Genomic DNA, 23,532 nt, shown 5'->3' on the forward strand with positions numbered 1-23,532 from the left:
TCTTTGTTTTTGACCAAAAAAGTTTCAATGGCTATTATGTATCCACCTCACCTGTTCCTTGCCTTCGTGTTGCCTGCACGTGATAGAATACTGGACCTAGAAGAGATAAATAATCAATATACCAGCCGTTCGCCTCCTCCTCCTCAACCAGGGGAATCGCTTCAAGGACCACACCAGTGAGCTTTTGGACTATGCCCATCTTACACACTACCCTGACCTCAACTAAGAGTTGGTGGAGCGTGTCTAAAGGCTGTAATGTATCAGCCTTTGTAGAAGGAGCTAATGAAGTTGAACAAGGTGCCATTGAATTATTGCAGTCTGATTGCAAATAAACCACAGCACAGAATCAGTTCAACTGTCAGTTTTGTTTTGGCAAGATATTTCATGTTTCTCCTTTTTTGTTTCTGCTGCTTTCAACAGTGACAGGACAAAGCGAGCATAAAGTAGAAAGATGGTTCAAACACAAAGACATGAGGAAGAATGAAATCAAAGGACACATTAACTGTGGTCTTACAAACCAGACATACATGCTCATCTGTGTGTGTTTATGTACAGTATATAATAATGTACACTCTTGTATTTGCCTACAGTATTTGCCGGTCTATATCTATACCAAAGGTTTACTCTTTCAGAGAGGTAGACTTTTTTAGAGGCATACATAACATTCCTTACTCGTGCTATATCATTCTATTGTGTCTGGACATACAATATCTACACTATATGCCTATAGCTTTCCAAGGGACTTTTACCTCAAGTGTGGGGTGAAAGACCCCATTATCTGCATTTATGTTTACATGATTTGTAATAAAAAAAATAGACTAATTTTACAATTTCTTTTCATAGTTTTGCTCCATCACTATTCAATAAAAAAGTATTTTTGATCATTGTACATTCAAATACTGTAATCAAACATATATAATGTGTGATATACTGTAGTTTTTCAATTTTCAATTAATTCTCAGTCATATCAAGGTGTTTAAATGTCTCATGATATCAGTATTGTCCACTAAATGGAGTACATAATGTAAGTTCAGAAGGAGCATATCAATGAAGGTAAGAAAGGCAACATAATTATGAAATATTGTGTCATCAGAGCATTTATTGTCATTTTAATGTTGACATATAAAGGTAATTGGAGGGAGGAGTACTTTCTCAAAGCAAAACAAATTAAAACATTTCACAAGAACAGATTTGTCAGGTTTTGTGTTATAAAACAATAGATATGCTGTTCAAATACATTTAAATATACATTTTTGGTTGTTAATGTTAATCATAGTTAATGTCATAAATAAATAAAAATCAGCAGTTCATGACATAAGAGCTAGATATGGTTGCGATGTGGTTCTGTTCCTACATACAGACATTCATATACACAAAGAAACTATTATTTCTTATGCATGCTTCTATAGCAGAAAACAGGCTTATAAAAGGCATTTGCAATTCAATGGTTTATACTATACAGCACAATTGTACTGTCTTCTGTACTGTAGAATTCATGGTTGAAATGTTCATTACATTTTGCCTTCCACTGTTTAAATCCATTAAATGTATTCAGTTTTTAGTTCACAGTTTATAATATAATAGAACATTTTCAATGTGTACAATTCTAACCCAATTTTGGTGAATCTTTCAAGCAGACATTGGCAGAAACTTTAATTCACACTGTCCCCTGATTTTTTTTAAGACAGTATGAAACTGAGTTTTCCAACATTAATAATCCATCCATCAGGCCACGGAGACTGTTGAGTTGTCTTAAATATCTCTACAAAGAGCATTTACAAATTTTAGATGCAAACATGCAGTGTGCCTTCATGCAAGAACCTTGAAATATTTTGAAATACATCCATTTGTCTTTAATGTCTAAAGGAAAGAAAGAAGGAAATGGAATTAATATCTCCCCATTCCAGTTTTTCCTGTGCAATTTAAACTAATCTTAAGTTACTTTCACAGACTGACAGATGGATGGACAGATAGACAGACGCTCTATATAGTATTAGTCATTCAATACACCCTAAGTTATTTAGCCTAGTATCTTCTGATTTCCATAACTGTAATGCTAACCTCACGATCAAGCTTTTTCTCCATTTAAGGATCATTCAGTCCTGCTCATCTTTGATAGTAAGGTCATCTTTGTCCTGGATTCTGAAGAGGACTCCGAATCAGACCCAGAACACCTTAGAGCCTCCTTTAACCTATTTCTGAAATCCTTAGACACATAATACAAGATGAAAGGATCGATGCAGCTGTTGAAGGTGCTGAGAGACAAAGTGATCAGGTATGGAACATAAAGGTCATTATTGGCGAAGTCCGATTTGGAGTAATGCAACAGCAAGAGAACGTTGCTCGGCAATAAGCAAACAATAAAAACCGTCAACATCAGCACAGTTACTCTAATTGCATGGGCAAAACGCTCGCCTTCAGCCATAAGGGTGTGTAACACTGCAGAATAGCAGAACAGCACAACCAACAGTGGAAGCAGAAAGCAGAGGGAGAAGAGAGTAGCAAAGTACGGCAGGAAGTACTTTTCCTGCTCTTCTAAAGGCAGTGCATCATGGCAGGTTGTTATTGAAAGATTCTTTATGTTATAAGACTGTTTTGAGGCTAACAAGGGCACAGCAGCAGCTGCAACTACTATCCAAACAAAAACACTCATATAGATTGAGTTCTTGTTACTACGAAGTGTCTTGGCACCGAAAGGGTGAACGAGAGCTACATAGCGATCCACAGCGATCAGTGCCAGACATACCACTGAGCCGTACATGTTTCCATAGAAGAGCGCAATTACAATTCGACAGAATGGTTCTCCAAATGTCCAGTTGTTGCCTAGGAAGTGGTAGACAATACGAAAGGGGAGCACCAGCAGTAGCAGAAGATCACAGGTGGTGAGGTTGATCAGCAGAATGGTGGAAGGGAGCTTTTTGGTTCGCATGACCAGCAACCAGAGGGCTAATGTGTTTGTGGGAAAGCCGATGAAAAAGGCGAAGAGGCAGAGAAGAGGAACCACTAGTTCAGTCCTGTAGCTCTGGATCTGCTCCTTATACATACTCATTTAATCACAATAGGTCAACTCAGAAAGCAATCACAAGCATAACTACTAAGTGAATGCTATGTGCAGTCCAGTCAAATATACATTATTGGTCCCTGCACCCTGTTTAAAAGGATAGTTCACCCAGAAAATCTAAATTATGTCATAATTTACTCGCCCTCAAGTTGTTTCTAAACCTGCATGAGTTTCTTTGTTCTACTGAACACAAAAGAAGATAGTTTAAAGAATGTGGGAAACTAAACAGCTATGGAAGTCAATGGGGACCAGAAACTGATTACTACTAACACTCTTCAGAATATCTTCTTTTGTGTTCAACAGAACAAATAAACTCATACAGGTTTAGATCAACTTGAGAGTGAGTAAATGATGACAGAATTGATATGTGAACTGTTCCCTCAAGTTTTATTTATTATTCAGTTTAATCTGAAGCAGCCTACTGCACCGGTGATGCAATAATATGATAAAATCTAGATGTGTTATTATGACTAAATGTGATTGAATCTCATGTCTGTGCATGTTTCACCACACATTACACCCAGCCCACATTTTATTTAAATATGCTGTGTTATCTTTGCTTTGGTAAATCTGTTGCATTGGTTTTCTTCTGACTGTTCTTATGTTGAATTGCCTTCTTTGTTTTTGACCAAAAAATTTCAATGGCTATTATTTATCCACCTCACCTGTTCCTTGCCTTTGTGTTGCCTGCACGTGATAGAATACTGGACCTAGAAGAGATAAATAATCAATATACCAGCCGTTCGCCTCCTCCTCCTCAACCAGGGGAATCGCTTCAAGGACCACACCAGTGAGCTTTTGGACTATGCCCATCTTACACACTACCCTGACCTCAACTAAGAGTTGGTGGAGCGTGTCTAAAGGCTGTAATGTATCAGCCTTTGTAGAAGGAGCTAATGAAGTTGAACAAGGTGCCATTGAATTATTGCAGTCTGATTGCAAATAAACCACAGCACAGGATCAGTTCAACTGTCAGTTTTGTTTTGGCAAGATATTTCATGTTTCTCCTTTTTTGTTTCTGCTGCTTTCAACAGTGACAGGACAAAGCGAGCATACAGTAGAAAGATGGTTCAAACACAAAGACATGAGGAAGAATGAAATCAAAGGACACATTAACTGTGGTCTTACAAACCAGACATACATGCTCATCTGTGTGTGTTTATGTACAGTATATAATAATGTACACTCTTGTATTTGCCTACAGTATTTGCCGGTCTATATCTATACCAAAGGTTTACTCTTTCAGAGAGGTAGACTTTTTTAGAAGCATACATAACATTCCTTACTCGTGCTATATCATTCTATTGTGTCTGGACATACAATATCTACACTATATGCCTATAGCTTTCCAAGGGACTTTTACCTCAAGTGTGGGGTGAAAGACCCCATTATGCATTTATGTTTACATGATTTGTAATAAAAAAATAGTCTAATTTTACAATTTCTTTTCATAGTTTTGCTCCATCACTATTCAATAAAAAAAATATTTTTGATCATTGTACATTCAAATACTGTAATCAAACATATATAATGTGTGATATACTGTAGTTTTTCAATTTTCAATTAATTCTCAGTCATATCAAGGTGTTTAAATGTCTCATGATATCAGTATTGTCCACTAAATGGAGTACATAATGTAAGTTCAGAAGGAGCATATCAATGAAGGTAAGAAAGGCAACATAATCATGAAATATTGTGTCATCAGAGCATTTATTGTCATTTTAATGTTGACATATAAAGGTAATTGGAGTACTTTCTCAAAGCAAAACAAATTAAAACATTTCACAAGAACAGATTTGTCAGGTTTTGTGTTATAAAACAATAGATATGCTGTTCAAATACATTTAAATATACATTTTTGGTTGTTAATGTTAATCATAGTTAATGTCATAAATAATTAAAAATCAGCAGTTCATGACATAAGAGCTAGATATGGTTGCGATGTGGTTCTGTTCCTACATACAGACATTCATATACACAAATAAACTTATTTCTTATGCATGCTTCTATAGCAGAAAACAGGCTTATAAAAGGCATTTGCAATTCAATGGTTTATACTATACAGCACAATTGTACTGTCTGCTGTACTGTAGAATTCATGGTTGAAATGTTCATTACATTTTGCCTTCCACTGTTTAAATCCATTAAATGTATTCAGTTTTTAGTTCACAGTTTATAATATAATAGAACATTTTCAATGTGTACAATTCTAACCCAATTTTGGTGAATCTTTCAAGCAGACATTGGCAGAAACTTTAATTCACACTGTCCCCTGATTTTTTTTAAGACAGTATGAAACTGAGTTTTCCAACATTAATAATCCATCCATCAGGTCACGGAGACTGTTGAGTTGTCTTAAATATCTCTACAAAGAGCATTTACAAATTTTAGATGCAAACATGCAGTGTGCCTTCATGCAAGAACCTTGAAATATTTTGAAATACATCCATTTGTCTCTAATGTCTAAAGGAAAGAAAGAAGGAAATGGAATTAATATCTCCCCATTCCAGTTTTTCCTGTGCAATTTAAACTAATCTTAAGTTACTTTCACAGACTGACAGATGGATGGACAGATAGACAGACGCTCTATATAGTATTAGTCATTCAATACACCCTAGAATTATTTTTAAGTTATTTAGCCTAGTATCTTCTGATTTACATAACTGTAATGCTAACCTCACGATCAAGCTTTTTCTCCATTTAAGGATCATTCAGTCCTGCTCATCTTTGATAGTAAGGTCATCTTTGTCCTGGATTCTGAGGAGGACTCAGAATCAGACCCAGAACACCTTAGAGCCTCCTTTAACCTATTTCTGAAATCCTTAGACACATAATAAAAGATGAAAGGATCGATGCAGCTGTTGAAGGTGCTGAGAGACAAAGTGATCAGGTATGGAACATAAAGGTCATTATTGGCGAAGTCCGATTTGGAGTAATGCAACAGCAAGAGAACGTTGCTAGGCAATAAGCAAACAATAAAAACCGTCAACATCAGCACAGTTACTCTAATTGCATGGGCAAAACGCTCGCCTTCAGCCATAAGGGTGTGTAACACTGCAGAATAGCAGAACAGCACAACCAACAGTGGAAGCAGAAAGCAGAGGGAGAAGAGAGTAGCAAAGTACGGCAGGAAGTACTTTTCCTGCTCTTCTAAAGGCAGTGCATCATGGCAGGTTGTTATTGAAAGATTCTTTATGTTATAAGACTGTTTTGAGGCTAACAAGGGCACAGCAGCAGCTGCAACTACTATCCAAACAAAAACACTCATATAGATTGAGTTCTTGTTACTACGAAGTGTCTTGGCACCGAAAGGGTGAACGAGAGCTACATAGCGATCCACAGCGATCAGTGCCAGACATACCACTGAGCCGTACATGTTTCCATAGAAGAGCGCAATTACAATTCGACAGAACGGTTCTCCAAATGTCCAGTTGTTGCCTAGGAAGTGGTAGACAATACGAAAGGGGAGCACCAGCTAGGGCTGGGACGGTATGGATTTTTTCTTACCGCGGTTGAAAAGCAAGAAATTCCCGCGGTATAGCGGTAAACCGCTTTAAATCAACACTATCAATATAACTGCATAAAGATCTTATTGATGCATTAAACAGAATATCAAACAATGATTATTAAACAAAATAAATATAAGATAATCACTTACAGTTTGCAATGACGCACGTGCGAGTATTCACCACAGAAATCCAACAACCTCAGGAGCGATCACACAACATCAGCTGCCCATCACATATGAAATACCATACTGCTCACCAGCTATATTATCGATCTATAACTTTATGGCTTTCTGATGCACCTTAACTCGTCTCGTTTGCTCACAATAACAACTCGTCGCGCACCACATCTCTTCTTTCTTTCCTCTATTGCCGCGTGTGTGAGATCTCGCGTCATTCTCACAGAACTCGCGAGACTTCCGATTCAAACCCCGCCCACTCGTCAAACTCAACACTTGAATGGAACAATGTAAAACTATAATAACAACATAAATATAAAATGACCATGCCCTTTTGCACAGCCGCCCCCAAATTTGGTACGCAAATTTGCCATTAGTAGGGTCTATGAGGAACTCTCTGAGTCTGGGGGTAATATTGGCAATTCAATCAACTTAGCTACTGGTCTTGTGTACGTTTGATCTTTCACTTTGACCACTGCTGTTCTGACTCTCCCATCTGAACTAGGAATGACAGAAGAGACAATACCAACTCTCCAGAGCGCTCTTGGAATCTGCTCGTCAACGATGAGTACTACAGTACCAACTGCAATATTCTCTTTCTCTCTGTGCCATTTCTGCCTTGACTGCAATGTGGGTAAAAAGTCATGAATAAAATGCTTCCAAAAATGATCACTCGGAACCTGACTATGTCTCCATCTTTTCCTACTGAGTAATTCTGGGTCTGAATAGACAACTTGAGGCAAGGAGGAGTCAGGCCGCCCCATCAGCAAGGAATTTGGCGTCACTGGGTCTGGATCTGCGATGTCGCTAGAGACATAACCCAAGGGTCTAGAATTAAGGATGCTCTCAACCTCGATCAGAATGGTTCTTAATACCTCCTCGGTAACTGTCTGTGCGCCTAAGGTGGTTCTCAAGGCTGTTTTTACAGACCTCACTTCTCTCTCCCACGAGCCGCCGAAATGAGGTGCACTTGGTGGATTGAACCGGAATCTGATTTGTTCTTTGGCCAACTGGTCTCTGATACTGGGCTGAATCTGAGAGAAGGTGTCCTCCAGCTCTTTACATCCACCTCGGAAAGTTGTTCCCTGATCCGAGAGAAGCTCATAGTGTTTCCTCTTCGGGCAATGAAACGCCTGAGTGACAGCAGGAATGAATCCCCATCCATGTGATCCAATAGGTCAAGATGTACGGCTCGAGTAGTGAGGCACTTGTATACGATACCCCACCTTTTCTCAGTGCGCCGGCCCACTTTAACCATCAGTGGTCCAAAACAATCTACTCCGGTGGAGTAAAAAGGAGGTTTACACAATCGCAGACTTGATGGGGGTAAGTCTGACATTCTAGGAATCATTGGCTTGCCTCTCCACTTGTTACACTCAAGACAGTGGTGCTGATGTCTTCGAATAGCCTCTCTCCCCCGCAAAATCCAAAACTTGCGCCGCAGTTCGGCATACACTCTGCCAGCTCCCGGGTGGTGCAATTGTTCATCGTAATGCTTGATTAGAAGCTTCACCACGGGATGATTCTGTGACAGAACGATAGGGTGTAGAACTGCATCACTCAATCCATGACACCTACGAAGTCTTCCTCCTACTCTAATCAAGTCTAGCTCTTTGTCATACTCAGGAGCAAGCTTAAGAAGTCGGCTATGCACAGAAATGTCTTTCCCTCCCTTAAGTAAAGCAAATTCGTCAGGAAAGTCTTGAATCTGACATTGTCTAAGGATAGACAATTCTGCCTTCTGAAATGCATCTGCACTCAGTGAATCTGTGTTGCCAGCCACCCCATGAAGAACTCGCGCTGTAGCCTCTAGTAACTCAGTATAGCTATTAAATTGACTGGGATCAGGTTCAACTTGCAACTTATGTTCAGTCAACGAACCGCAAAACACAGATTTCTTAAGTTCCTGAACTTCTTCGGGGGCCTTTCTTTCTGGTGCCTTAGGCCAATAGCTGCTAGACTGCATCAAGAAAGCTGGTCCTTGTTTCCATCGCGTTTCTTCAGCTAGCTGAGCCAATGACAACCCTCGCGTAATATCATCCGCAGGATTGGCTGCAGAATCGACATAACGCCAAGCTCCAGGGTCAGACAACTCTTGAATTTCTGTGACTCGGACTCCTACGAACACTCGGTATCTGCACGAATCAGACTGTAGCCAAGCAAGAACTGTAGTCGAGTCAGACCAATAGACGAATCTGGAGATATCTAGAGTTAGCTCTTTCTTCAGGACGTCTCCTAGCTCCGCTCCTGTCAATGCAGCGCAAAGCTCTAAACGAGCAATGGAGATCTGTTTCCTCGGAGCGACTCGTGACCTTGCCGCCATGAAGGCAACCTGCGTGTTGCCCTGATCATCTTCAGAACACAAGTAGGCTACAGAGCCGTACGCATTTTCAGACGCATCACAAAACATATGAACACTGCGGCTCTTGACAGGATACTGAAGACTGGAACTATAGCATCTTGGCAGGTGGATCTGAGACAATTGTGGAAGCTCGCTCTCCCACTGATGCCAAACGTCTAGTAGGCCGGATGGTAGATTGGGATCATCCCATTCTCGTTTCTTATCCCACAATGACTGCACGACAATCTTGGCTCTTGTGGTATACGGAATGAGATATCCAAGGGGGTCGTACAGCTTGGCTAAAGTGCGATAGATGCTCCGCATTGTAATTTCACCATCCTCCCTCTGGTAAGGTTTGTATACCAATGTGTCTGGTCTACATTGCCATATCAATCCAAGAGCATTCTCCTGCGGATTGGCCATTTCTTGACTGAGCTGAATTTCACCACTCTTTGACTTTAACTCAGCAGGAAGGTGGTGAATAACCTCAGGGATGTTACTGGCCCATTGCCTCAATTCGAATCCACTATCCATAAGATGACATTGCAATCGGTTTACCAGCTGTAGAGCTTGAGCTTCAGTAGAGACACTCTTGAGACAATTGTCAACATAAAAGCTACGCTCCACCGTTTGACGTACTTCATCAGTAGCTTCGAGATCCACCTTTGCATGGGACTGAAGTGCGTAGGTAGCACAACAAGGGCTACATGCAGTGCCAAATGGCAGAACTTGCCACTGATACACGATGGCTGGTTCAGATGTTTTCCCATGACGCCACAAAAAGCGGAGGAAGGGTTTATCTTCGTCAAGGAGACGGATCTGATGGAACATACCCTTCACGTCACTGCAGATGGCCACAGAATGTTCTCGAAAGCGGAGGAGAACGCCCAACAAGCTGCCACTTAAAGTCGGACCAGGGAAAAGATGGTCATTGAGAGACTGACCCTGATACTCAAAAGAACAATTGAAGACAATACGGTTCTTCGCATTGTGATGAACCATATGATGTGGTATGTACCACGCCTTGGAACTCGGATCACATTCTGCAGATGTCAATGGGGTGACATAACCTGCTTGCAACAGTTTCTGAATCTCTGATTCGTAAGACGCAGCCATACTAGGCTCTCTAGCTAGTTTCCGCTCTGTGCTGCGTAACAGGGCCATGACTGCCTCTTTGGGTGCATTCAGAGGTGGAGGCGACTCTTTCCAGAGTAGAGGAGTGGCGTACCTTTTGACACCATTCACATCAATCCTGATGGTTTTCTCTTCTAGGAGGCGGATAGCTTCTGCATCCTGTCGTGATCGACTGACTACTTTATCAGACTGATAAGGAAGGGTATCCAGCTGCCAAAGTTTTTCAACTTGACGGAATAGCTCAGCTTCAGGAGAAACACAAGAAATGAATAAACATTCTTGAGGCTGCAAGTCAGGCTTAATAAGACTTGAGGGACCTTGCAATGTCCAGCCAAGCATCGTATGAACCGCCGCTGGACCTCCAGGAGGACCCAATCTCACTGGCTCCACAGGGGTTATCAAGTGAGGATAATCCGAGCCGATAAGTACCAAGGGCTGCGCTTCGTGGATGTCATGCAAAGGTAAGTCACGGAGATGGCGATATCTTCTTTGCAAGTCAGAGATGGGGTAAGTATGTTGAACCAGGGCTAGCTCTTTTGCGGTAAAAGCACCCTTGACCGGGTAGGATTTGTCAGGGTGTGAAACAGGTGCTATGGAGAAAGATACAGATCTGCCATGAATGGTATGAACATCCTGTCTCACTGTGCGCAGAGCCAAATCTTCAATTTCACCTTGAAGGTCTAGACGTCGAGCAGCTTCATTCAACAAGATAGTACGCTCAGATCCGTCGTATAGCACAGCATAGGTTTCTAATGACTTATCAACATTCCGAATGATTACTCGACTTAATTTCAGTAGCACTTGCCTGCCACTCGTAGGCCGATCCAAGTACAGGGTCTGAGAAGCAGGGCTTACTAGGCTTTTCTCCGATGTCGGGTTATTACCTTTACTCATCCCATCGGCGTTAGCATTGACTTCATGAAGAACATCCAGATGCCTCCGTTCACACCGCTTGCACTTCGCCTTTAACGTGCATTTAGATGAAGAATGCCCTCGTCCACAACGCCAACATCTACGTCCCGTTCTAATCCAACTCTCAATCTGCTCCTTAGTTAAGAGTTTGAAGTTGGAGCACTGATTCATGTAGTGCTGAATTGTATCACAGAACGGACAATACTTTTTCGGCTTCTCCTGTGGTCTTTCTGAGTCCATGTATTCAGTCTTTGGGAGTCTTTCTCTTCCATGTAGAACAGTAGTCAGCTTACGGGGCACAAAGCCAGTTCGCTTGTCTTTGTGAACACTGTGTTTCACTTGCTCAGGGTAGGAGCCATACTGTGTTCCTTCTACCTGCACATGAACCTCATATTCCAGCCAGTCTGCGAAATCAATCAGCGTTGGAATAGGTGTCTGAATGGGGTTAATGAATCTCTTGAAGTTAGCTCTTAAGTCGTATGGCAACTTGGCTAAGAGACGAGAAACATGAGAGCCACATTTCAGTTCAGTCCAACCTGTGCTACCTAGCTGATTTAACATTCCAACCAGTGCTCGGACACGAAGGGCAAATGCCTTGAAAGACTTCACATCCCCGCTCCTGATATTGGGCCCATCCATCAAATTAGTGATCCTTTGCAGTGCCAATTGATGTGGCTGCCCATACATATCAGTGAGCGCTCTCATAGTGTCACTGAATGGAGTGCGACTGTGACTATACGAGTCGGCGACAAGTAAAGCATCTTCCAGCTTAAGGTGGTCCATAAGTATTTGGAACTTAAAGACTCAGAAGCATCTTCAGGAAGAACGTTGTTTAACGCAAGCTTAAGACGAGCAAATTCTCGAGGATCATCCCGAACGAAATGAGGGATTGTAGGAGTTGGCCCTCGATATTGCATTGGTGGTGGATGCACCGGACGATGAATCCCAGAATGTCCAAGAGAATGGTGAGATGCACGTAACTGTCCATTATCTTGACTGTACTCTTGCCTCCAATCGATTGGAGAATGATCAAGACGATCCATAGGGGCATCGTTATACAGACGCTCTCTGTCACTTAAGCGGCAATGATAAGGGTCCGTTGTTGGTTGATAATAAACATCATGAGACCGCATACTGGACCGCAACATAGGTGGATCATCTGCACATTGCTGACGGATATCAGATGAACGAGGTGGGCGCAGAGGAACATTAGCATCATAATGGTGATCATACCGTGGCAAGTCATTCTTACTACTATGTGGATCATTATAAGAAGGGGTCGACATACCTGAATTAGACGGACTATCACTAAGCCTGCCTGTTCTCTTTAGACTGTCTGTAAGCTCCTCAATGAGATCTCGCTCACAACTGCGAACTGTAAGGAGGGATTCATCTCTATGTGGCACCAAAGGAGTATGTTCTGTCTGGCCAGAGTTTCCATCACCCTGAAATGACTCCTGCATACTAGTAGACTTTGGTGTAGATGACACCACAGCTCCTTCATTCGTAAGCCGTTGCTCAGATAATGAAACCTGGGAAGCTAACACAGGAGAGTTAACAATCATATCAGATATGCGTTGCATGTCCTGCCTCATTCGCCTGTTTTCCTCCCTCATTTCACGCATAAAACTAAGCATATCAGACTGCTCATCTGCAAATGCTAACTGTTTCTGAGGATAACTAACCTCATAATCACGCAAATGTGTTGGTCGTCTTGTTTCTCTACGAGGACGTACAACCTCTGGCTCTATAGCTTCCTCACTAGTTCTGGACATCATCGCTAAGGTGGTTATAGATCCGGCTCGAAGGACCATAAAATGTATTGAAGGCTGTAGAATGCACTGATTGCTATTACGGTTCTAAATCACCTTAGAGTATTAATACACAATTAATGTCCAGTAACTAGGAGAGGAGTAAAGAAACCAGAGTCAAAGATCAAATTCACTCACTGTATTGATTGATACATTTTCTCACAATGTCAACAGAAAGGTAAATGTCACAATAAAACAGTGTAGGCCTACGTAAAATAAACAAACAATAAAAACAATGTGGTTATATTCAAAAGATACAATTATATTAAGAGAGAGCAACTAAGTGGTGGAAATAAGTAAGTGTACTCAGTTTCAAGAAGTCCCAAGTATTCCAGAGGAAGTCCACTTAAAGGAAGAAGGGTGCAGAAACGTCGGTCCTCAGACGCGATGCAGTCTGGTCCTGATAGGGTTAATATGATGATGCTCAAAAGGGCCTGTAGCTTCGTGTGCTGTGATGTTCAGTGTGTGTTTGTGTGATGGGTTTGTGTGATTTGGTCAGCTGGACAAATGTAGATAAACATGTGTGGTTCTATAATAAAACAAACAAACTCAATTAGTTTCTGTTACAACTCTTACAATAAAAATGCTGCGTCAATATCACTTCACGTGATTGAACTTGAGAGACATCACAAACTTGTGATACATGTATAATATAGCAGCTGTTCTTTTATAACTGCATAAAGATCTTATTGATGCATTAAACAGAATATCAAACAATGATTATTAAACAAAATAAATATAAGATAATCACTTACAGTTTGCAATGACGCACGTGCGATTATTCACCACAGAAATCCAACAACCTCAGGAGCGATCACACAACATCAGCTGCCCATCACATATGAAATACCATACTGCTCACCAGCTATATTATCGATCTATAACTTTATGGCTTTCTGATGCACCTTAACTCGTCTCGTTTGCTCACAATAACAGCTCGTCGCGCACCACATCTCTTCTTTCTTTCCTCTATTGCCGCGTGTGTGAGATCTCGCGTCATTCTCACAGAACTCGCGAGACTTCCGATTCAAACCCCGCCCACTCGTCAAACTCAACACTTGAATGGAACAATGTAAAACTATAATAACAACATAAATATAAAATGACCATGGCCTTTTGCACAGTTCGCTTTTCAGAGCCGCCATCAGTTAAATCCAATTATTAGGGAATTCCCTAATAAATTCAAGTCCATTTCACATTATATTTCTCAACGAGCTGCAACTGACGAAAGTAACCGCCCGTTGTACCCTTCAGTCAAATATTGCGTTGCAAACATCAATAACAGCTTTAAATTGTCATTGCTGGCAAATTACCATGGTATTAGCGGGATAATCCACGGATAGCTGTGCATTTAATGCACGACGTGGAGGCAAAGAACCGCCCGACGTGAAGTGGAGTTTAGTTTACTTGTTTTAATTAAAAGGCACCAGAATAGCCTACATGAAATGGTATTTAGCTACTCCAGTAACATTTTTCTGGGGGAGGACCCACCCACTTTTTTTTTTCTTCCGACGCCCATGCCTAATAGTCAATACAAATGGAATGTTATTATGTGTCATGGAACATTGCGCTCCCCAACTCGCGAAAGGTCGGATGTGCTCCATCTTTTGATGGATTCAAGGTTTTCTAAACAAAACTTATGTAAGACAATGTCATTAGACACAATCCATGTCATTAGAATCAATGTAATTAGACACAACGTGCACACATGTGCAGGCCAATGCTTTTTTTTTTTTTTTTTTGCGGTGATGACGGTGACGAGCTCAGACCCGCGGTAGGCATCATGTGACCGCGGTATTGCGGTAATGCGGTAACCGCCCCAGCCCTAGCACCAGCAGTAGCAGAAGATCACAGGTGGTGAGGTTGATCAGCAGAATGGTGGAAGGGAGCTTTTTGGTTCGCAGGACCAGCAACCAGAGGGCTAATGTGTTTGTGGGAAAGCCGATGAAAAAGGCGAAGAGGCAGAGAAGAGGAACCACTAGTTCAGTCCTGTAGCTCTGGATCTGCTCCTTAAACATACTCATTTAATCACAATAGGTCAACTCAGAAAGCAATCACAAGCATAACTACTAAGTGAATGCTATGTGCAGTCCAGTCAAATATACATTATTGGTCCCTGCACCCTGTTTAAAAGGATAGTTCACCCAGAAAATCTTATGTCATCATTTACTCACCCTCAAGTTGTTTCTAAACCTGCATGAGTTTCTTTGTTCTACTGAACACAAAAGAAGATAGTTTAAAGAATGTGGGAAACTAAACAGCTATGGAAGTCAATGGGGACCAGAAACTGATTACTACTAACACTCTTCAGAATATCTTCTTTTGTGTTTAACAGAACAAATAAACTCATACAGGTTTAGATCAACTTGAGAGTGAGTAAATGATGACAGAATTGATATGTGAACTGTTCCCTCAAGTTTTATTTATTATTCAGTTTAATCTGAAGCAGCCTACTGCACCGGTGATGCAATAATATGATAAAATCTAGATGTGTTATTATGACTAAATGTGATTGAATCTCATGTCTGTGCATGTTTCACCACACATTACACCCAGCCCACATTTTATTTAAATATGCTGTGTTATCTTTGCTTTGGTAAATCTGTTGCATTGGTTTTCTTCTGACTGTTCTTATGTTGAATTGCCTTCTTTGTTTTTGACCAAAAAAGTTTCAATGGCCATTATTTATCCACCTCACCTGTTCCTTGCCTTCGTGTTGCCTGCACGTGATAGAATACTGGACCTAGAAGAGATAAAAAATCAATATACCAGCCGTTCGCCTCCTCCTCCTCAACCAGGGGAATCGCTTCAAGGACCACACCAGTGAGCTTTTGGACTATGCCCATCTTACACACTACCCTGACCTCAACTAAGAGTTGGTGGAGCGTGTCTAAAGGCTGTAATGTATCAGCCTTTGTAGAAGGAGCTAATGAAGTTGAACAAGGTGCCATTGAATTATTGCAGTCTGATTGCAAATAAACCACAGCACAGAATCAGTTCAACTGTCAGTTTTGTTTTGGCAAGATATTTCATGTTTCTCCTTTTTTGTTTCTGCTGCTTTCAACAGTGACAGGACAAAGCGAGCAGTAGAAAGATGGTTCAAACACAAAGACATGAGGAAGAATGAAATCAAAGGACACATTAACTGTGGTCTTACAAACCAGACATACATGCTCATCTGTGTGTGTTTATGTACAGTATATAATAATGTACACTCTTGTATTTGCCTACAGTATTTGCAGATCCAAGATGGCGCTCCCCTGTGTGCGACGTCGCGTAGCCCTTAGAATTAACTGGTTGTTGGTGTTACTTTTGTTATTTTTACTGTTATTCACACATCACGTAAAGGCAACAGTAAGACCTAGTGTCTGGTACGATCGGGACACGTTGTTTTCTTTACAAGAGCAAAGCCATTGGGGAACACTCGATCACACAGCGCTGGATTTACACCCGGAACTGTTACGCCAAAACAACGTGCAGCAAGTCTATTCCGGGAGCCAGACTCAAGCGAGAGCCTATATTGGCTTCAACAGACCGAAGCGCAAGCGAGGGAGACGGGGAGGAACCGAGCGAAAGCTCAGATGGCTTGTTAGCAAAGGGAGGCTAACACTCCCTGTAATTCTGTTTGCAAACGTCCAGTCATTGGGAAATAAAATGGATGAACTGCACGCAAGATTATCAGCTGAGCGGTACCTGAGAAACTGTTCCCTATTATGTTTCTGTGAGACGTGGCTGGGGGAGGAAATCCCTGATGAACCTCTAACACCGGAGGGTTACACCATCTTCAGAGCTGACAGGCGCGCTGCAGACTGTGGAAAGAGCCGCGGAGGAGGAACTGCCGTTCTAGTAAACCAGTCCTGGTGTACGGATAACAAGGTCATCTCTCAGCACTGCTCCGAAGACGTGGAATTTCTAACCTTGAAGTGTAGGCCGTTTTATCTACCCAGGGAGCTACACTGCATCATTGTAAGTGTTGTGTACATCCCCCCCTCTGCTAAGGAGGAGTTTGCACTAAACATTTTACACAACATGGTCAGTAAACATGAAAATGAGTATCCTGAAGCTGCTTTTATAATCTTAGGAGATTTTAATCGTTGTAATCTTCGTAAAGTCATTCCAAAACTGTATCAATATGTGACGTTTCCTACTAGAGGTAATAAAACACTGGATCACTGCTACTGTAACTTAAAAAATGCATACGCAGCAGAACCCAAACCTCATTTTGGGAAGTCTGATCACATTGCTATTCTACTTAAGTCCATATACATAAACAGGTTAAAGGCTATCCCTGCCACCACTCGTACTGTTCATGCTTGGACTGACAGTGCTATGGCCAGCCTTCAGGGGTGTCTGGAGGCCACGGATATGAGCATCTTCAAGGAGGCCACAGACAATATTCATGATTATACAGAGACTGTCAGTGACTATATTAGCTGGTGTACCTCCTTATGTGTTCCTGTACGTACTGTCCATATTTTTCCAAACCAAAAGTCGTGGTTTAATGCTGACGTACGGAAAAAGATCAAGGAAAGACGGGTGGCTTTCAAGTCTGGTAACAAAGAGGAGTATAAAAGGGCCAAATACGAACTGCGAAAGTCCATCAAAGCAGCAAAAAGGGCACGCTCCCTAAAACTTGAAAGCCTCCATCTACAGAACAACACACACATTATGTGGAAGGAAATCCAGTCTATCACAAACTACAATAGAAACACTAACATCACCGAGGTCAGAGACGCCACCCTGCCGGACTGCCTCAACAACTTTTACTGCAGATTCGACAGGATGAACTCGGACACACCCTCCAAACTCCCCCATAGTGCTGAGGACATCGCTCTACAGGTGACACACACACAGGTGCTGAAGGCTCTGAAGCAGGTTAACCCCCGCAAGGCTGTGGGACCTGACGGAGTGTCGCCCAGAGTCCTGAAGTCCTGTGCTGAACAACTAGCAGGTGTGTATACAGACATTTTCAACCAGTCCCTGTCACAAGCGGTAGTTCCACGTCTGTTCAAGTCCTGTTTTGTGATACCAGTTCCTAAGAAATCTGACGCTTCAACCCTAAATGACTTTAGGCCTGTGGCCCTAACACCAGTTGCCATGAAGTGCCTAGAAAAGTTGGTTCTGACACATATAAATTCTTTCATCCCAGACACTGCAGATCCATTTCAGTTTGCCTACCGTCCAAACAGATCAGTGGACGATGCAGTAGCCTTTGCTTTACACCACACACTTCTACATCTGGACTATAACAGAACATATGTTAGGATGCTGTTTCTAGACTATAGCTCCGCCTTTAATACCATCCGTCCTGCAAAACTCATTGTAAAGTTAATAGACCTCGGATTGCCGGCCACTACCTGCAATTGGATTTTAGACTTTCTTCTAAACAGACTGCAGGTGGTAAAGATGGGAGGGATAATATCAGGAAATCTCACAGTCAGCACAGGCACTCCCCAAGGCTGTTGCCTCAGCCCTAAGCTCTTTACATTATACACACATGACTGCGTCTCCACTCAGGACAGCTCACTCGTCATTAAATATGCAGATGACACGACCATCTTGGGCCTTATTAAGGGGGGAGATGAGACAGGGTATAGGGAACTGGCCAATGACATCATGGTCTATGGAGAGGAAAATGACCTGTTCCTCAATGTAGACAAGACCAGAGAGCTTGTTATAGACTTTAGGAAGAAAAGCCCTCCTCTGCAGCCACTCACCATCAAGGGAACTGTGGTGGAGAGGGCCGACAGCCACAAATTCCTGGGCCTGCATTTAACATCTAACTTGAGCTGGACTACAAACACTGTCACCACAGTGAAGAAAGCTCAAAAACGACTGTATTTTATCAGGCTTTTGAAGAAGGCTGGGCTTGGGATGTGCCCTCTTACTCATGCCTACAGAGGACTTATAGAGACTGTCTTGACATATGGCATTACCGTGTGGTTTGGAAATGCAACACGGGCAGAGAAGAAGTCTCTCCAAAGAGTTATAAAGACGGCAGAGAGAATCATTGGGACAAACCTCACACCCATGACTGAACTGTACACAGAGCGCTGTAAGAAGAAAGCTAAGTCCATACTTGGTGACATTCATCACCCAGCTCACTCACTTTTGAAGCCCAGACACAAAACCTACAGCCTGAGACATATAAGAGCAGACAGTATCATTACACATAAAACACGCTTCTATAACAGCTTTTATCCAGCAGTGGTGAGACTAATGGCTAACTCATAGAAATAGGGTATATATGGTATATATGGCTAGCAAGCACTGGTGCACTGTGTTTATTTATTCATTACTTTATTTATATATGTGTATATGTATGTGTGTTTGTATGTATATATATGTATATGTATATATATATATAGATATATATGTATATGTATGTGTGTATGTATATGTATATGTATGTGTGTGTGTGTATGTATGTGTATATATATATATATATATATATATATATATATATGTGTGTATATATATATTGACTCTAAGGGTGATGCAGTACAATTCCTATGTATGTGTACAATTCTTTTTGTGCTCTACAAATGGCAAATAAAACTTTGAACCTTTGATTTGCCGGTCTATATCTATACCAAAGGTTTACTCTTTCAGAGAGGTAGACTTTTTTAGAAGCATACATAACATTCCTTACTCGTGCTATATCATTCTATTGTGTCTGGACATGCAATATCTACACTATATGCCTATAGCTTTCCAAGGGACTTTTACCTCAAGTGTGGGGTGAAAGACCCCATTATCTGCATTTATGTTTACATGATTTGTAATAAAAAATAGACTAATTTTACAATTTCTTTTCATAGTTTTGCTCCATCACTATTCAATAAAAAAATATTTTTGATCATTGTACATTCAAATACTGCAATCAAACATATATAATGTGTGATATACTGTAGTTTTTCAATTTTCAATTAATTCTCAGTCATATCAAGGTGTTTAAATGTCTCTTGATATCAGTATTGTCCACTAAATGGAGTACATAATGTAAGTTCAGAAGGAGCATATCAATGAAGGTAAGAAAGGCAACATAATCATGAAATATTGTGTCATCAGAGCATTTATTGTCATTTTAATGTTGACATATAAAGGTAATTGGAGGGAGGAGTACTTTCTCAAAGCAAAACAAATTAAAACATTTCACAAGAACAGATTTGTCAGGTTTTGTGTTATAAAACAATAGATATGCTGTTCAAATACATTTAAATATACATTTTTGATTGTTAATGTTAATCCATAGTTAATGTCATAAATAAATAAAAATCAGCAGTTCATGACATAAGAGCTAGATATGGTTGCGATGTGGTTCTGTTCCTACATACAGACATTCATATACACAAAGAAACTATTATTTCTTATGCATGCTTCTATAGCAGAAAACAGGCTTATAAAAGGCATTTGCAATTCAATGGTTTATACTATACAGCACAATTGTACTGTCTTCTGTACTGTAGAATTCATGGTTGAAATGTTCATTACATTTTGCCTTCCACTGTTTAAATCCATTAAATGTATTCAGTTTTTAGTTCACAGTTTATAATATAATAGATTAAACATTTTCAATATGTACAATTCTAACCCAATTTTGGTGAATCTTTCAAGCAGACATTGGCAGAAACTTTAATTCACACTGTCCCCTGATTTTTTTAAGACAGTATGAAACTGAGTTTTCCAACATTAATAATCCATCCATCAGGCCACGGAGACTGTTGAGTTGTCTTAAATATCTCTACAAAGAGCATTTACAAATTTTAGATGCAAACATGCAGTGTGCCTTCATGCAAGAACCTTGAAATGTTTTGAAATACATCCATTTGTCTCTAATGTCTAAAGGAAAGAAAAGGGAAATGGAATTAATATCTCCCCATTCCAGTTTTTCCTGTGCAATTCAAACTAATCTTAAGTTACTTTCACAGACTGACAGATGGATGGACAGATAGACAGACGCTCTATATAGTATTAGTCATTCAATACACCCTAAGTTATTTAGCCTAGTATCTTCTGATTTCCATAACTGTAATGCTAACCTCACGATCAAGCTTTTTCTCCATTTAAGGATCATTCAGTCCTGCTCATCTTTGATAGTAAGGTCATCTTTGTCCTGGATTCTGAGGAGGACTCCGAATCAGACCCAGAACACCTTAGAGCCTCCTTTAACCTATTTCTGAAATCCTTAGACACATAATAAAAGATGAAAGGATCGATGCAGCTGTTGAAGGTGCTGAGAGACAAAGTGATCAGGTATGGAACATAAAGGTCATTATTGGCGAAGTCCGATTTGGAGTAATGCAACAGCAAGAGAACGTTGCTAGGCAATAAGAAAACAATAAAAACCGTCAACATCAGCACAGTTACTCTAATTGCATGGGCAAAACGCTCGCCTTCAGCCATAAGGGTGTGTAACACTGCAGAATAGCAGAACAGCACAACCAACAGTGGAAGCAGAAAGCAGAGGGAGAAGAGAGTAGCAAAGTACGGCAGGAAGTACTTTTCCTGCTCTTCTAAAGGCAGTGCATCATGGCAGGTTGTTATTGAAAGATTCTTTATGTTATAAGACTGTTTTGAGGCTAACAAGGGCACAGCAGCAGCTGCAACTACTATCCAAACAAAAACACTCATATAGATTGAGTTCTTGTTACTACGAAGTGTCTTGGCACCGAAAGGGTGAACGAGAGCTACATAGCGATCCACAGCGATCAGTGCCAGACATACCACTGAGCCGTACATGTTTCCATAGAAGAGCGCAATTACAATTCGACAGAACGGTTCTCCAAATGTCCAGTTGTTGCCTAGGAAGTGGTAGACAATACGAAAGGGGAGCACCAGCAGTAGCAGAAGATCACAGGTGGTGAGGTTGATCAGCAAAATGGTGGAAGGGAGCTTTTTGGTTCGCATGACCAGCAACCAGAGGGCTAATGTGTTTGTGGGAAAGCCGATGAAAAAGGCGAAGAGGCAGAGAAGAGGAACCACTAGTTCAGTCCTGTAGCTCTGGATCTGCTCCTTATGCTGGTCTAGAAGTGTATCATTAAACACAACAAGGTTCCTCCCCACTGAGAAACAGAATAACAGAAAATACATACTCATTTAATCACAATAGGTCAACTCAGAAAGCAATCACAAGCATAACTACTAAGTGAATGCTATGTGCAGTCCAGTCAAATATACATTATTGGTCCCTGCACCCTGTTTAAAAGGATAGTTCACCCAGAAAATCTAAATTATGTCATCATTTACTCACCCTCAAGTTGTTTCTAAACCTATATGAGTTTCTTTGTTCTATTGAACACAAAAGAAGATAGTTTAAAGAATGTGGGAAACTAAACAGCTATGGAAGTCAATGGGGACCAGAAACTGATTACTACTAACACTCTTCAGAATATCTTCTTTTGTGTTCAACAGAACAAATAAACTCATACAGGTTTAGATCAACTTGAGAGTGAGTAAATGATGACAGAATTGATATGTGAACTGTTCCCTCAAGTTTTATTTATTATTCAGTTTAATCTGAAGCAGCCTACTGCACCGGTGATGCAATAATATGATAAAATCTAGATGTGTTTTTATGACTAAATGTGACTGAATCTCATGTCTGTGCATGTTTCACCACACATTACACCCAGCCCACATTTTATGCTGTGTTGACCTAAATTATCTTTTGTGAAAATCAGGACAAAATTTCAGTAATAATGACGCTTTAATAATCTTTAAGCTTAAACTACATAATCTTTTCTGTTAGCCTATATTTTTGACAGAAAGGTCAACACACCAAGTCACAGACAATCAAAACACAATGTTAATCTTAAAGTTAATAATATAATTAGAAAAGACTTACTGGGAAAACTTCTGTTGGAGCTTTTCACCTCTAAAGATGGAGAGATGTGAAGCACAATGAGAAGGAGATGGAGAAAAAGCAATCGAGAAATTACAAAAAATGGCATTGTGCTGAAAAACGTGTCTTAAAAGTTTGAAGTATTTTTTAAGGCTGAAAGAGACTATCTGTTTGTTCTCGAGTTCTATTAAAAGGTTTTTTAGCTTGTATATACCGGTTCAGTCCGCTCTCTTTACCGGTTCTTTTTTCATTTTTTTTCAGCGTTTGTCACTGTTGAAAAAAAAAGAAAGTTGTTTTAATAGTTTTGCTGTCTTGGGGGATCTCAGCCCGCCTCCTCTTGAGTTTAGACCAATCAATGAGTTTCTCTCAGTCGTTCCTCTCTCTGTTTCTGAAGATGGTAAACATATGTGATCTCCTGTTACATGTTTCCCTCCTGCTCTAACTCATATAGGAATAGTATAGGTTGTTTGAGAAAAAAAAAACGGATTTCATAATGATTACAAAAAAATAAATAAATAAATTTCATATGTTCAGCATTTAAAACCAAATGGTTTCATGGTGATAGTTTTAGTGATGTAAAGAAGCCTAGAGATGCCTGCATTTGTTAAGCCATTTAGTGGACAAAAAGTGAAACAGTATAACAATTCTGAAATGTCTTACCTATGACAGCACCACTGTAATAAACAGGAAGAGATAGGATCGTACTGGGAGGAAATGAAATAGTATGCTATGGAAATAATGGGG

At 40.6% G+C, this 23,532-nt stretch overlaps 3 protein-coding genes across 6 annotated transcripts; all 3 read right to left on the bottom strand.

The window, feature by feature from the left end:
* Window positions 1-1,079: 1,079 nt before the first annotated feature.
* On the bottom strand, window positions 1,080-3,878 carry LOC311094574 (proteinase-activated receptor 4-like). Its single transcript, XM_084132623.1, has 2 exons — window positions 2,062-3,878; window positions 1,080-1,860 (listed from the first exon to the last, which is right to left on the bottom strand). Exon 1 carries the CDS (start codon window positions 3,047-3,049, stop codon window positions 2,093-2,095), a length of 957 nt encoding a protein of 318 aa, XP_083988749.1. The 5' UTR covers window positions 3,050-3,878; the 3' UTR covers window positions 1,080-1,860; window positions 2,062-2,092.
* An 884-nt stretch (window positions 3,879-4,762) lies between these two features.
* Window positions 4,763-14,962, bottom strand: LOC311094838 (proteinase-activated receptor 4-like; the record flags this gene model as incomplete). The annotated part of the gene is made up of 2 exons (XM_084133012.1): window positions 4,763-6,536; window positions 14,777-14,962. 2 exons carry the CDS (start codon window positions 14,960-14,962, stop codon window positions 5,769-5,771), a joined length of 954 nt encoding a protein of 317 aa, XP_083989138.1. The 3' UTR covers window positions 4,763-5,768.
* A 5,039-nt stretch (window positions 14,963-20,001) lies between these two features.
* Window positions 20,002-23,060, bottom strand: LOC311094615 (proteinase-activated receptor 4-like). Of its 4 annotated transcripts, XM_084132689.1 has the most exons (4): window positions 23,003-23,060; window positions 22,792-22,821; window positions 20,987-22,009; window positions 20,002-20,786 (listed from the first exon to the last, which is right to left on the bottom strand). In XM_084132689.1, coding segments are annotated over exons 2-3 (993 nt in total). In that variant the 5' UTR covers window positions 22,793-22,821; window positions 23,003-23,060; the 3' UTR covers window positions 20,002-20,786; window positions 20,987-21,017. The 4 variants fall into 4 exon arrangements, with proteins under 4 accessions (XP_083988815.1, XP_083988814.1, XP_083988813.1 ...); XM_084132688.1 differs by having other exon boundaries at window positions 20,002-22,009; XM_084132687.1 differs by having other exon boundaries at window positions 22,792-23,060.
* Window positions 23,061-23,532: the final 472 nt, after the last annotated feature.

The sequence above is a fragment of the Abramis brama genome (genome assembly GCF_963993115.1).
Source record: "Abramis brama genome assembly, chromosome: 13".
NCBI classification, from domain to species: domain Eukaryota; kingdom Metazoa; phylum Chordata; class Actinopteri; order Cypriniformes; family Leuciscidae; genus Abramis; species Abramis brama.

Excerpts from the sequence above, each read along its gene's own strand:
- LOC311094574 (XM_084132623.1), bottom strand. The coding sequence starts at position 3,049 with ATGAGTATGTATAAGGAGCAGATCCAGAGCTACAGGACTGAACTAGTG.
- LOC311094615 (XM_084132687.1), bottom strand. The coding sequence starts at position 22,897 with ATGCCATTTTTTGTAATTTCTCGATTGCTTTTTCTCCATCTCCTTCTC. Across the intron at positions 22,010-22,791 it reads CTCCAACAGAAGTTTTCCCA|TGGGGAGGAACCTTGTTGTG; the intron begins GTAAGTCTTTTC and ends TCTGTTTCTCAG.